This window comes from Borostomias antarcticus (genome assembly GCF_949987555.1).
Source record: "Borostomias antarcticus genome assembly, chromosome: 11".
Taxonomy (NCBI): domain Eukaryota; kingdom Metazoa; phylum Chordata; class Actinopteri; order Stomiiformes; family Stomiidae; genus Borostomias; species Borostomias antarcticus.
This window is the reverse complement of record NC_140244.1, coordinates 15,139,420-15,154,794: the sequence shown is the minus strand read 5'-3', so window position 1 is coordinate 15,154,794 and position 15,375 is coordinate 15,139,420. Positions and strand designations below refer to the sequence as shown.

The window sequence follows — 15,375 nt, the reverse complement described above, 5'->3', positions numbered from 1 at the left end:
GTGAACAGAAGAGGAGAGAGCAAAGTTCATTCATTCTGATTCCAGTTCATGATGCCCAGTTAATTTGAGAGACTTGTGTTTAGAGGCAACACTAAAGTTAAAGCTCTACTTATTCAGAGTTTTTGAGAAAATGTATCTCCAGTTAGATCTTGTATTGGTGTGATATCCCCTCTTGTGTTCAGTTAGATCTTGTATTGGTGTGATATCCCCTCTTGTGTTCAGTTAGATCTTGTATTGGTGTGATATCTTCTCTTCTGTTCAGTTAAATCTTGTATTGGTGTGCTATCCTCTCTTGTGTTCAGTAATTTCTTGTATTGGTGTGATATCCCCTCTTGTGTTCAGTTAGATCTTGTATTGGTGTGATATCCCCTCTCTTGTGTTCAGTTAGATCTTGTATTGGTGTGATATCCCCTCTTGTGTTCAGTTAAATCTTGTATTGGTGTGATATCCTCTCTTGTGTTCAGTTAGATCTTGTATTGGTGTGATATCCCCTCTTGTGTTCAGTTAAATATTGTATTGGTGTGATATCCTCTCTTGTGTTCAGTTAAATCTTGTATTGGTGTGATATCTCCTCTCTTGTGTTCAGTTAGATCTTGTATTGGTGTGATATCCCCTCTTGTGTTCAGTTAGATCTTGTATTGGTGTGATATCCCCTCTTGTGTTCAGTTAGATCTTGTATTGGTGTGATATCCTCTCTTGTGTTCAGTTAGATCTTGTATTGGTGTGATATCCTCTCTTGTGTTCAATTAGATCTTGTATTGGTGTGATATCCCCTCTCTTGTGTTCAGTTAGATCTTGTATTGGTGTGATATCCTCTCTTGTGTTCAATTAGATCTTGTATTGGTGTGATATCCCCTCTCTTGTGTTCAGTTAGATCTTGTATTGGTGTGATATCCCCTCTCTTGTGTTCAGGGGAATTGTTCTGTGGTCCTTTCCACCCCGTAGCTGCTTCCCCAGAACACCATCTCTTACCTGAGGACACTCTCATCCTCTCTCTCATCCCCTCTCTCATCCCCTCTCTCATCCTCTCTCTCATCCTCTCTCTCATCCTCTCTCCCTGTGTTATTTTGCAATTGTTACACATTATAGTGGACATTATTAATGTCATGTCTCCTTATCTCCTCAGGACTCTCTCATCCTCAGGACACTCCTCCTCAGGACCCACTCATCCTCAGGACCCTCTCATCCTCAGGACACACTCATCCTCAGGACCCTCTCATCCTCAGGACACTCATCCTCAGGACCCTCATCCTCAGGACCCTCTCATCCTCAGGACACTCTCATCCTCAGGACCCTCTCATCCTCAGGACATGCTCAGCATGTCTCTTCTAGCCCTCGTCCTCCTCCTCTGTGTGGGTCAGTGCCCAGGAGTGCAGGGTAGGAGTCCTCACCTCTACTCATTAGCTCTGAAGCTAAGATGATCTTGTAATGTTGTTATGGTCTGGTCTCAAGTGTGTGAGTGGTCAAGCTGTGTTTTGCTCTGCTGTCAGGGGCAGCTCAGGAGTGTGTGTCTCAGCGCAACTGCTCAGAGTGCCTGAGGAGTCCAGGATGTGCTTGGTGCAAAAAGAGGGTGAGTCAGTCCGGCCTTTTTCATTCTAGTCCTTAGTTTATGAGCACTTTTTCTTTTTACACATTTCCAAAAGCATTTACAGTTGGCTTACTTTTGGTAACATATCTTTTGGCTACATATCTATTTTTCGGCTCAAGCAGTCAGGTGTTTGTACGTATTTGAAAGGTGTCATGTATTTCAGCTCACTGGCTTTTCGACTTGGTACCACTATTTGCACATAATGCTCACTTCCTTGAGAAGTAGGTTCCATCTGCCGGTCTGACCTCTTTTCCCATTCAAGCAGTCATGTTTCATGTCTCAGTCATTTCAATGGTGCTGTGTTGCAGATCACTGTGTGATTTTGTAGCATAATGCTCACTTCCTTGTTGCCGTCTCTCCCATTGGTTCCTCTCAGCCAGTCAGCTTGCTCTGTGTTTTAGGGAATGTGTGTGCGTGAGTGTGTGTGTGTGCGTGTGTTTGTGTGTGTATGTGTGTGTGTGTGTGTGTGTGTGTGCGTGTGTGAATGTGTGAGCGTGTGTGAATGTGTGTGTGTGTGTGAGAATGTGTGAGCGTGTGTGAATGTGAGCGTGTGTGAGCGTGTGTGAGCATGTGTGTGTGTGTGCGTGTGTGAATGTGTGAGCATGTGTGAGCGTGTGTGAATGTGTGTGTGTGTGTGTGTGTGTGTGAGCATGTGTGTGTGAATGTGAGTGTGTGTGAATGTGTGTGCGTGTGTGAATGTGTGAGCGTGTGTGAACATGTGTGAATGCGTGTGTGTGTGTGTGTGTGTGTGTGTGAGAGTGTGTGTGTGTGTGTGTGTGTGTGTGGGTGTGTGTATGTGAATGTGTGAGCGTGTGTGAATGCTCTCTGAATGTGGCTCATAAGCTGTGTGTGAAAAGCCTTAAAGGACACACAAAATGCAAATTTCCAACAATTTAAAATAAGTCTTTGGGGTCCCCAATACGTCTTTGAGTGTTTTACCCGAAAATACCACTCGGATTGAGTGTTATACCAAGCCCAATATGCCTATTTTGAGCTGCGCTCCAAACCGCCAGGATTGAGGGTTTTTTTTCCTATGCAAATGAGCTGCCCCTCCTCCACGCCCACTCCGTGATGTCATTCCATTGAGAACGAAAGCGTGAGAGTGTAGGTACGATACCGACACAGTTTTGCGGCGCAATCATAGTTTGCCAGAGCATGGGGGGCAATTTCTAAATTGCACATCACATCCCACAAATTAACTCGCAATGAATCGTATTGTGCTGGATTAGCATTGATAAATGGTAAATTGACTGCACTTATGCAAAGCGCTTTACAATGAAGGCCTCTCATTCACCCATTCACACACACACTCACACACCAATGGCGGCAGCTGTCATGCGTGGTGCTAGCCTGCTCACTGGGAGCAATTTGGGGTTCAGTGTCTTGCCCAAGGACACTTCGACATTTTGTCAGAAGGACGAACCGCCGACCCTACGATCATTGGACAACCCACACTACCTCCTGAGCTATACTGCCGCCCATTGAAAGCATTGGAACTGGTGTGTCCAGATGACAAGACCTATCTTCATTTAGCAGACATTAGATTCCATGTAATTACAGTTCATCGTTATTTGGATGGCATGGCTAGCTGGTTCCGTCCTACTAACCAGTCCTGAAGAGAAACAAGATGGCACCAGCCCATAAGCCAGGCTGGACCTAGTCTAGTTTTTTGGAGGGGATCAAAGTCTTTTTATTATGTTTCTCACAATACAATATAACCCAGGCATACACAACATAAATACCATACATTGTGCATAGCTAGACAACCATAAAAGGCAAATGAATAACAAAAGTAAAATTAAATGGCAAAGAAAGTTTACATTGTTATGCTGTCACCTTCCATATAAGGTTAAAAAGGCTGCCAGATCATGTGAGATGTGCTAGCAGCTCCTCTGACAGCATATCAGATCTTGTCAGGTTGAAGATGCTACATGACTTCCCTGATCCAACGCCTAACGTCAGTGGGACAGGATCCTTCCATTGAAATAATATCAGTCTCCTGGCCAGGAAAGTGCAGAAGGTCAGCATGCTGATTTACCCCCATCTAAGAGGAGTGTCCTCTGGGGTCAATGAGAGGGGATGGTTCTGCTTTCCCAAATAACTTAGTGAAAGTTTCAAAGATGGTTTGCCAGAATGTGTAAAGCTTTGGACACAAAAGCATGTGCATCAGAGTGGGTTGAGCCTGTCTGCATGGATTACATGTGGGATCATGTCGGGATTGATCTTAGAGAGTCTGACTTTGGACCAGTGCAGACAGTGAACAATTTTAAATTGGACAACAGCATGCCTAAGACATATGGAAGATGAGAACATTTTCTGAATTACTTTGTGCCAAGTGTTGTGCAAGATTGGCTCATCTAAATCTTGTTTCCCACGTATTTTTAAGGAGGACTAAAGGTGTCAAATCGTGTGTTAAGTAATTCGTAAATTATACTTATAGTCTGTTTTCTGGAGGATTTACAGTTAAAAACTGTCTAACAGAGAGGTACAGGGTATGGTGGGTAGACATCTGAATTTGAGGTTAACCTGCTCTAGTTTTGCTCCACTTACTCATCTAGTTATGTGCGTCACTGTGCTAATCTTTTACAGGAGGCAAGGCGAGTGGTTGCATTTACATTTTTGTGGGTTAGCCGTTTGAGCCGGTGCAAGCATATCTTGCATGTGGAGCACATAATAAGGTCACTGTTGAGATAAGCAGAAGTGTAGTAGTGACTGAAGAAATGGGTATACTGTAACAGCAAATATTCTGATCTTCTATTTGTTGATTGTACATCAATGATAAGACGTGGGTATACTCAGGCCCGTGCAAAGTAATGACTGGGCACCAGAAAAAGTCCAGTGAATGCCCCCCCCCCCCCCCCCAAAACCTGCTTCACTCAAACCAATGTGCTCTCAAACAGAGAGACTTACGCAGTGTTAAGGGCTAGATAAGCACACATGATGTGCAGGCACGCACACCCACTCGCTCTCTCTCTCTCTCTCTCTCTCTCTCTCTCTCACACACACACACACACACACACACACACACACACACACACACACACACACACACATAAACCCTTACAACCAGGTCAACAAAGATCTGCTACACTCAAAACACAATGCTTAGATGTAGAAAGTATATTTTCCTACCTTATAGCTTCTTCCTCTTTGCCTCAGGCTCTTACAGCAACATCCTCCTGGTCTTCCTGGATGCAAAGTCCTTTATAATGTCTTTAAAGTCAATCTTCTGAGCCAGTTCGCACTCAATGGAGAGTATGGTTATTGAGCCTCTCCTGACTCATTGTGGAGCGCATATAATTCTTTATTATTTCTAATTTGCTGAATGATCTCTCTCCTCCTGCTACACTTATAGGTAGTGTGCAAAATATCCACAGCGCAATGCAGATGTCACCATAAATGCTCATCGTTAGCTAGCTCTTCTACTTCTTGGCAGTTAACGTTACCCTGGCTCTTCTGCGCTGATACAAAAAAGTGTGTAAGAACATTTTGTTTATTCGGGTCCAGTGCCCTCGATTGCTCCCTGTGTTTTTTCTCCTTCCTTTTCTGCGATCCAGATTTATGTGTAGGTCCCGGCATAGCTAATTCCTAACAATACAACAAGTTACCTGGCTAGTTAAAGTGGATATTGACCAGTAGTTTTTTTCTCCCGCGTAGGGTGAGTTTTGAACAACACACATGAAGTTGCACACAATTGGACTTGGCTATACCATTTTGGGGGAGGGAGGGGGGGTAATTTGGTAATATGCTACATTTTATTAAAGCAACGAACCACATTTGGGTAAAATATAGTTTTGTTCTAGTAAGTGATTATTTTATTTTATTTTGTTTTAAAATTGTATTTTCATGGGCTGGGCTGGGCCCCCCAAAGCGTTACCCTTTATCCACCCTTATGCACGGGCCTGGGTATACTGAGTGTTGTGTATTTAGTCTTCACATATATTTAGACAGTGTTCCAAGTATAATTTAAGACTAAATTTGAATACAATTTAAACTATACTTGCCACACTTTGTCAATACAATCAAATTCAGTAATGCAGAAACACTGCGTCCAGAGGCGATCAACAGGCTGTTTATTTCCACAAGAGCAAATACACTCAGTGAGTGAGTGTCCTGCAGGAGACTAGAGAGGCTCTTCATACAGGAGACCAGTTCTATCATTTCTTTTTCTAGCAGTTGTCACAGGTGGCTTTAACATTTATGGTTCAAGTTATTAAAATTTAAGGCAGTGCCCACTCTTCGGTCCTACTGTATATCTTTGGGTTTTTCCCAGTTGTACTGTTGATTCAGCTGTCTGGTGCCTACAGTATCTAGGTTAAATTTAGACCTTATCAGTCACACTTTCTATGGTCATCCCTCCCTTGTCCACTCTTCAATAACTCAATTCATTACAAACTTTAGTTTTAATATCCTTTGTTCACTTCATCAAATCCTAATTTATATGCCTGTCATATGGTCGCTATGGTCAATCTTACGCACTACCTTAGCACCCTAGTCTGGTATCCTTGCCAAACTTCTGATTTACACAGACAGGGCCTGCTTTGTCAGTGTTGAATCATTATCATTGAGATACACAGAGTGCATATAGTTTATTTATTTATTTATTTATTTATTTATTTATTCATTTATTCATACTAATGCATGTAAAGTCTATTAAAACTTCTAAATACATGTGAGGTCTATTAAAACTTCACACGTGAAATATAAATATAAAATACACAACATTCCTCCCTCAGGTTCAAGGCGCCATATTTACAGGATGATTTTTGTCATCACCTCAACTGGGTGCTGATTGGACAGGCAAAATGTAAACGCATCTCTCTTGACCGTTGCCATACTGATCATGACTAAGATAACCCTGAAACACCCACACAGCAAGACAAGCACACAGCAAGACAAGCACAAGTGCTACAGGTAGGCCTGAATGGCAGAATGGCCCTTTGAAGATGCATTGATAGTCAGCTGGGATGTTCCCCCCCCCCAGGACTTCCTGAAGGCGGGCGAGTCCAGCGAGCGGCGGTGCGACACGGCTGAGTCTCTGAGGAGCAGGGGCTGTTCTGAGGAGCAGGAGAACGTCATCGACCCCTGGCCTGAACACGACTTCCTGAAGAACCAGGAACTGAGCAGCAAAGAAAACAATGTGGTGCAACTCTCACCACAGAACCTCCACGTCAAACTGAGAGTCGGTGAGGAGCGACGGTGACGTCTTTACTTGGGCTCGCATGGGACTGGCTGAGTGACTCTGTTAACAGAGTCATGTGGGGCCAAGCCAGATCTTACAACTCCAGCCTGGTCACAGACTGTCCAAGTGACCCCCCGTAGTTCATAATTAAACATTTGCACTGAAATAGCCTTGTGTGTACAGTAGCACTGGCACCGATGACACTGCTGCTGATAACCTCTCCATTGACCCCACCATTCCCAGGTGACCCCCATGAATTCAAAGTGTCGTTCAAGAGAGCCGAGGGCTACCCCATCGACCTCTACTACTTGATGGACCTGTCCTTCTCAATGAAGGACGACCTGGACATGATCAAGAACCTGGGAGAGGTCATCCTCCAAACACTAAAGAAGAACACCAAGAATGTTCGCATTGGTAAGATCTGCCATCACCACCACCACCACTGAGGCACTGCCTTCATGAGCTGATTTCAGAGTGACACACTTTCAGTTCTGTTCACTCTATCTGTACATACAGTACTGTCAAATTTAAAGTACAGTACCAGAGGGATGATGTACCGGAGGGATGATGTACCAGAGGGATGATGTACAAGAGGGATGATGTACCGGAGGGATGATGTACCAGAGGGATGATGTACCAGAGGGATGATGTACCGGAGGGATGATGTACCAGAGGGATGATGAACCAGAGGGATGATGAACCAGAGGGATGATGTACCAGAGGGATTATCCATGTTGTTGTGTGATTACCAACCTTGCCCTACTGTCTGTTAGGCTTCGGCTCCTTTGTGGATAAGGTGGTCCTGCCGTATGTGAGCCAGGTGAGGGCCAGGAGGAGGGACCCGTGTCCCAGCCGGATGCACATCTGCCAACCAGCCTTCAGCTTCCACAACATCCTGAATCTCACCACAGACGCGTCAGAGTTCAAGAGGAGGGTCAGCAACCAGAGCATCTCTGGGAACCTGGACTCTCCCGAGGCCGGCCTGGACGCCATCATGCAGGCTGCTGTGTGCCATGTAAGACTCTCTCTCTCTCTCTCTCTCTCTCTCTGTGTCTCGACTCGATCCCTCACTGCCCATTGCTGCGTCTTCCTTCTCTGTTTGTCTGGCCACGGCAGGATGTGATTAATTGGCGCAAAGTCACGCGGATCCTGGTCTACACGTCAGATGACACGTTCCATGTGGCTGGAGACGGCCGGCTGGCTGGAATCTATGAGCCTCATGATGGGAAGTGCCACCTCAATGACAAGGGGATCGATGAGGGCACCAAATATGTGAGTGAGTCAGCTTTTTAAAATTAGGTTAATGATAAAGACTTTGCTTCCATCACAAATTACTGATTATCACTCACTTGTATTCATTTAGCTGTTTGTACACAGTTGCAAATATCTAGAGCAGTGGTTCTCAGCCTTTGAGCGCCTTTGAAACATCTTTAGAAACGAAATAGCTTCCTCACTTGCTCCAGCACGCATGCGCACAGCGAGTGGGGAAGCCATTTCGTTTCTAAAGAAGTTTCTAAAGATCATATTACAGAGGCATGTGAAAAACCACAACAGGCCTACGCTCTATGTAAGCACAACTAGCAATTCATAAAGACAGATTGATGAAAACAGCCGTTTCGCGGCAGAAAATAGATTTTTTAGAAGCTGCATTCTCAGTGCCCCGTCCACCGCCATTACATAGATATACTTGGCTCGCGCTGGATTTTAAATTTCTTCTACAGGCCTCCGAATTGCACCAAAGTTATCTCGGTGAGTGAAACGTCTTATAATATGCCGTAAATAAGGTCCAGGAAGGTCAAAAACGAGCACAGTCCTTTAATGCTAAATTCCGAACCTGTCCTTTAAAACACACTTTTGTTAGCTGTACACATGGATCTACCATCTGGATCTGATGGATCTACCATCCAAGCAGCACACACTGGCACCAGAGAGGTTCTGACAGGGGAAGTTACACAGGGCTCCTAACTACCCTTTTTTTATAACACCTGTGAACCTGACTGATTAAACTAATTGGTATTGCCCATATATGGACTTCCTACTTGTAGGGGAGTTCTGAGCTGAAATTGATGTGACCATATACAGTATGCACATCCTGTTCCTGTCTTTGCTGCAAATCAATCAGGGGCAGTGCTCCCTGCCACATTAAGAAAGGGCAGTTTCAAGCTTTTTCCCCACACTTTTTTATGCACCATAAAAAGTACAAATTGTACACGTTATGGCTTCTATGACACTTCATTTGCGATCTGATTGAATCAATTGTGAATCATTGTTTCAAGAATGAGTTAGCTCCGCTAATGTGAGAGTTGTAAATGTGTGCGAATAAGCCTAGCCGACTGCTTCATTTTATAACAGTATTCTTTTTTGTTAAATATGATGGGCTTAAACATTAAACATATTTTTGATACCTTTAACAAAAATACAAAAAGAAAAAGTGTAAACACTTTCCCAAGGACCCCCTGTAATTATGCCAGGGATCACAGAGCCCATGGACCCCTGGTTTAGAAACACTGATCTAGTGTATATAACATCACCATACATGTGAATGCAGACAACAGCATAACTCACACACAGGATTATTTATTCATAATATAGCATGTACATAACACATCCATGCCCCCCCGTACTAAATACACTTCCTGGCACTAAATAATTGTTTTAATGTCTTCCAGTCAGGTTTTCGACCACACCACAGCACTGAGACTGCTCTTATTAAGGTCTTCAATGACATCCATTTAAACACAGACAATGGCTGAATTTCAGTCTTAGTATTACTGGATCTCAACGCTGCATTCGACACGGTTGCCCAAAACATACATGTATTACTAGGCTGACTGGAAAACTGGCTGGGAATTTCTGGCACAGTGCTAGACTGGTTTGAACCCTACCTGAACCTGAAGGACCTGTGTGTACTTGAGCACGTCACGGAGCCGGAAGCAACATGTCACTCTGATTGGACACCGTATGTTTACATGTGACAAATAAAGATCTGAATCTAAATCCTGCATGGTTCCATATGGTTCCACATGGTTTCACATGGTTTTACATGCAACATGCTATGTTCTCTCGCTGTGTGTTCATGTTCTCCTGTGTGTTCCTGTTCTCCTGTGTGTTCCTGTTCTCCTGTGTGTTTCTGTTCTCCTGTGTGTCCATGTTCTCCTGTGTGTCCATGTTCTCCTGTGTGTCCATGTGTCTCAGGACTACCCCTCAGTTGGACATCTGGCTCGGGTCCTCGCTGCCAATAATATCCAGCTCATCTTTGCCGTCACTGAGGACAGTGTTCCTGCTTACCAGGTAATCAATCAATCAATCAATCAATCAATCAATCAAAGCTTTATTTGTTTAAACCACAGAGGGCTGAACGCTTGTGCAAGACAATAATGTAAACAAACAGACTACAGGTACATTGTACCAATTTAATATCAGCTTGTTTTGTTACGCCTGGTATGGCCGAAGAGGCCAAGTCTTGAATGTTGATCTTTGCTGCAGGCTCTACAGATAGTTATGACATTTTTCAAACAGGTTTGAAAAATGTCATATGCTCTCCCTCACTAGGCATTGAGTAAACTAATCCCTCAATCGGTGGTGGGGGTTTTGAGGAATGACTCGAGCAATATTGTCCAGCTCATCTCAGAGGCCTACAGTGTGAGTATATAAATATCCTTATCCCCGTAAGACAATACAAACTGTATCGCCTGTCCATCTATGGCTTGAGACGATTAGCAGCTGGATTCACAGTCAGAAAGGTGCTGGGATGGTGCTTATTCACCCCTCAACATGACAACAAGTAGTTTGACATAAAGGAGAGGCCTGTCTGTGAGCAGCTGTCCAGGGTCCTACCAACAGAAGAGACAGACAAAAACTGGCAGCTGTTCTCTGCCACAGTTAATCAACATGGATGCTCCCAACTAGCCTGGAAGCCAGACTTCTTCGCAACAAAAAAAAAAGTAAAACTTTTTTTGTGAGGAAGACCAACTACTGGGGTGCACTTAATGACATTCAACAATTCAGCAATATAAATGTGCAAATAGTGCAAAGGATTAGTAATAAAATACTCCTTCATTACAACACACCTTATAGAAAGACAGGACAGGTCTTACAGATGTATTAATGATTGATGTGTGCCGTATCGGTCCGTAGAACCTGTCCTCTACCATCCTACTGGAGCAGCAGGGCGCCCCTCCAGGCCTAGAGGTGTCCTACAGGTCAAAATGTGTCTCTGGAGAGGCCAGCGCCCCCTGGCAGAGGAGGGGAGAGTGCATGAATGTGAAGATCAATGAGCAGGTTTGCCCATATATGGTTTTGGAAGTGGAGGGGTATGAACCAGGAAGTGGAGGGGTATGAACCAGGAAGTGGAGGGGTATGAACCAGGAAGTGGAGGGGTATGAACCAGGAAGTGGAGGGGTATGAACCAGAAAGTGGAGGGGTATGAACCAGGAAGTGGAGGGGTGTGAACCAGGAAAGTTCCTGGTGATGCAGGTACAGATTAAACTTGCAGCGTTATCTTTTGTCAACCATTCCCTTTCACATGTTGTAGGTCGACTTCACGGTGCGGCTGAACATCACAAAATGTCTGAATGAGAAACAGCAGTTTCAAATAAAAGTTCAGGGCATCTCTGACACCCTGACGGTGTCTGTGGAGACGCTGTGTGACTGTGACTGCCAGGACACCGAGAGAAGCTCCTCCCACTGCAGCTACAACGGGACCCTGAGCTGTGGCTCCTGCAGGCAGGTCCCAGTTAAAGGACAGAGTCATTTAACCCAATGGCTTGATTCAATTGCTTATTAATTAAAAAGTTAAGAAGTCTTTAACCTTTCAAAGCTCGGGGTACCAAGTGCTGTTCATGTTTGATGCGCTTAAATGACTTGTTCCGCAGCTGTGTTGGTCATGTGTGTTGAACCTGTGACGTGTCCACAGCTGTGTTGGTCATGTGTGTTGAACCTGTGACGTGTCCACAGCTGTGTTGGTCATGTGTGTTGAACCTGAACGTGGCGTTCACAGCTGTGTTGGTCATGTGTGTTGAACCTGAATGTGGTGTTCACAGCTGTGTTGAGGGACGCCTGGGCCAGAGGTGTGAGTGTGAGCAGCCCCAGGGCACCAGCTCTGTGGACGTGACCTGTCGCCAAGGCAACTCTGCACCGCTCTGCAGTGGGCAGGGGATCTGCGAGTGTGGCAAGTGTAGGTGCCTGGGCAGTTACCGTGGCGACTTCTGCGAGTGTGATGACGGCATCTGTCCCCGACACAACCACATGCTCTGTGGGGGTGAGTGACATCACAACCACATGCTCTGTGGGGGTGAGTGACATCACAACCACATGCTCTGTGGGGGTGAATGACATCACAACTACATGCTCTGTATGTAGTTCATACATCATGTCCGAAGAGCGGCGGAAATAACATGTTTCAGTCCCAAATCCTTCACCCGACCCAAAACTTTTTCATTGCCTCGATCCAAACAAACATGAACATCTCCCGGGCTTCTACAGGACATGGGGTGTGTACATGCGGAGCATGTGTGTGTTCAGCCAGCCACGCGGGCCGGGCCTGTGAGTGCTCCAGAGACCAGGACAAGTGTGTGACCGGCGCTGGGGGGCTGTGCAGCGGACAGGGAACATGCCGCTGCAACCAGTGCCAATGCAACAAGGACTTTGTGGGCAAGCACTGCTCAATGATAACCAACACATGCCAAATGTTCAAGTGAGATACTTTTTTTCCCCTTTTAAAGTACCTTGAGTCAGGCAGCTGGCGAGGTCACAGGACCAGTGAACACATGGTTCTATATAACACCGACATGTTTATATACCTTTTACCATTCATATCCAGGGGCTGTATGACATGTGTACTGGACAATGAGGAAAACCTTGGCCCAGAGAAGAGCTGTGCAGCATGGTGTGGCTCAGTGAAGCCCTCTCGTCTGGCCGGGCCTCAGGACTTCCCCTGCCCCATCAGCACCATCTCATACAAAGTGGAATTCTCCGGTGGCAACGTTGTGGTCTTCTATGCAGATCTGCCTCGTGAGACCTCAAGTTAACCTCTAATAATGATCATAATCTTGTGGAGCTATGCTTATTCCAACAATGTGCTAACATGGCTGCCATTTTAGGAGTGCTAACATGGGTGCCATTTTAGGAGTGCTAACATGGGTGCCATATTAGGAGTGCTAACATGGGTGCCATTTTAGGAGTGATTGTCAAGGCAGGTGTCCAGGCTGCCTCGTCTCACTCTTTTTCTTCTCCCTTTATTGATGCTGTAAAGACTATTACACTCCTATTACACACATACTGTACAGATGCTCTTTCTTTTGGGACATTTTTAATGGGAGAGCAACAGCAATTTAATGAGCTTGTAGCAGGCTCATAGTGCAGAGGTTACATACACTTTAAAGGAAGGCATCTATCAATAATGAAACATGTTGTCCTCTCCACCCCTGTCAGGCGCTGTTGACAAGACCGTAGCCATCATCAGCGGCTCTGTGTCTGGGATCATCTTCATCGGTATCAGCGTGGTCCTGGTCAGCCGGCTGCTGCTGGAGCTGCACTACCGACGCGAGTATCGCAGCTTCCTCAGAGAGCAGGAGGCGGCGGACTGGACAGATGTGAGACATGACGGCTTACAAACCCTTACACATGAAAACCTGTCTGACTTCACAAAACAATGGTGTTGTTGAATGATTGTTGTTGATGAATGCTTTTCTCACTTCTTTGATTTGATAAGGTTTGTGGAGGTTAGGGTCAGTGGAGTGTATGTTTGGGTCAACAGTAATTGCATTTAAATCAAATTATTTGTAGCCTACTGCTTCCCCAATTTGGAGTTTGTCTGTCAGTTCTCGCCTATTTCTGTAAACTGACCTTAGCCCACAGGAAGTAATGCTCAGTACATGACCTCACTTGTTTTATCCTTTTATTTTTCAGACCAACAACCCATTGTTCCAGGATGCCACAACCACAGTTATAAACCCCATGCACATGGCCGACTAATTAATTCAGATGTTCAATCAAGATTTGTCAGCACATTATGAAGAGGGCTTAACTCTGACCATAACTGAGGGTTTAACTCTGACCATAACTGAGGGTTTAACTCTGACCATAACTGAGGGTTTAACTCTGACCATAACTGAGGGTTTAAATCTGACCATAACTGAGGGTTTAACTCTGACCATAACTGAGGGTTTAACTCTGACCATAACTGTAGGGAACCTCAGTAACGAAAGAATGTGACTGTGGAACAGAGAAAAGCTCTTATTCAAAGAACATGTTAGTAAAGAACATGATAGTAAAGGACATGGTAGTAAAGGACATGATAGTAAAGGGCATGATGGTAAAGGACATGATAGTAAAGGACATGGTAGTAAAGGACATGATAGTAAAGGACATGGTAGTAAAGGACATGGTAGTAAAGGACATGGTAGTAAAGGACATGATAGTAAAGGACATGGTGGTAAAGGACATGGTAGTAAAGGACATGGTAGTAAAGGACATGGTAGTAAAGGACATGGAAGTTGGGAACCAAATGTGACACCACTGCCACCATCAGTCTGTTACATATCAACATTACAGTAACTTGACCCCAACGCCGTGCTTTCCTACATACAGTACAGGACTTGTTTATTATGTTTTACAATTTGGTAATTTAACAGACGTGAGAGAGTGATGGTAAAGGAGCTACTGAATTTATTTTTAAAATAATAATATAAAAATAGTTTACATAATATAATAATATAATAGTAATAATAATAATAAACAAGTAAATAAAAATAAATAACCATTTCAATGTATAGTAGCCTACCACCCTGTTTTTATATGTTCAATTCAAGTTGAAATTATTTGCTGTACAATATAGTGAATGTTCATTTTACCTTAAACAGAATTATTTTTTTGTCAGTTTTACATGTAGACAATTTTAGTTTTGCAATAAAGACTATATATACATAGATTACTTTGTTACATTGAAATGTCATGTTTTTGTGGTGATTGTTTTTACTTAATGATTATGCAGTAACCAGTGGTGTTTTCTCTTATAAGCCATGTTAAGCCTGACATACCCATATTGTGCCTTCGTTTCAGACTGTTTTTGACTTAACTGCGTCTTAACTGCTCTATCGCTTCATTCTCGTGTGTGTTTTGGTCGTGCTCTAATAAAAAAGAGATATTATATTATATTATAATATTGCAGATTCTGCCTTTGTTGTTATTATTGTTGTTCACTGAACTACATTACCCATCGAGCACGCTTGCACTTCCGTTAAATACGGATCTGCTAATGATTGGCTACAACTTGTATTTCAAAATCTGCGCGCGGGGTGCTTCGTGAATGTTTTGGTTGTCGGCGTTTTACACTTACTCGTCCAAAACATTTTTAAATGTGCTTTTCATTATTTGGTCACTGTGATAATAACAGTGACTTCATCTCTACCCATACGTCCATGTTGTCAGTAGCTTTATTATAAGTGGTAAGTGCATAGCTGCTACTATTAGCTAAGAACTTTCGCTGGCTAACGTAACCTAGCATAGCATAACTAGCTAACGCTACTGCAGCACGGACGGCAACCGTAGCTAGCTATGCTATCTTTAGCTAGTAATCTAGGGTAGCCGAACCATTTGGCTGAAG

The 15,375-nt window shown here is 44.1% G+C and overlaps 1 protein-coding gene across 1 annotated transcript; it reads left to right on the top strand.

Annotated features, from left to right (window-relative positions):
* Positions 1-1,319: 1,319 nt before the first annotated feature.
* On the top strand, positions 1,320-13,745 carry itgb7 (integrin, beta 7; the record flags this gene model as incomplete). Its single annotated transcript, XM_084446093.1, has 15 exons — positions 1,320-1,377; positions 1,491-1,570; positions 6,573-6,774; positions 7,014-7,184; positions 7,544-7,785; positions 7,887-8,042; positions 9,966-10,061; positions 10,323-10,412; positions 10,908-11,051; positions 11,305-11,495; positions 11,813-12,030; positions 12,294-12,418; positions 12,698-12,782; positions 13,203-13,363; positions 13,680-13,745. 15 exons carry the CDS (start codon positions 1,320-1,322, stop codon positions 13,743-13,745), a joined length of 2,085 nt encoding a protein of 694 aa, XP_084302219.1.
* Positions 13,746-15,375: the final 1,630 nt, after the last annotated feature.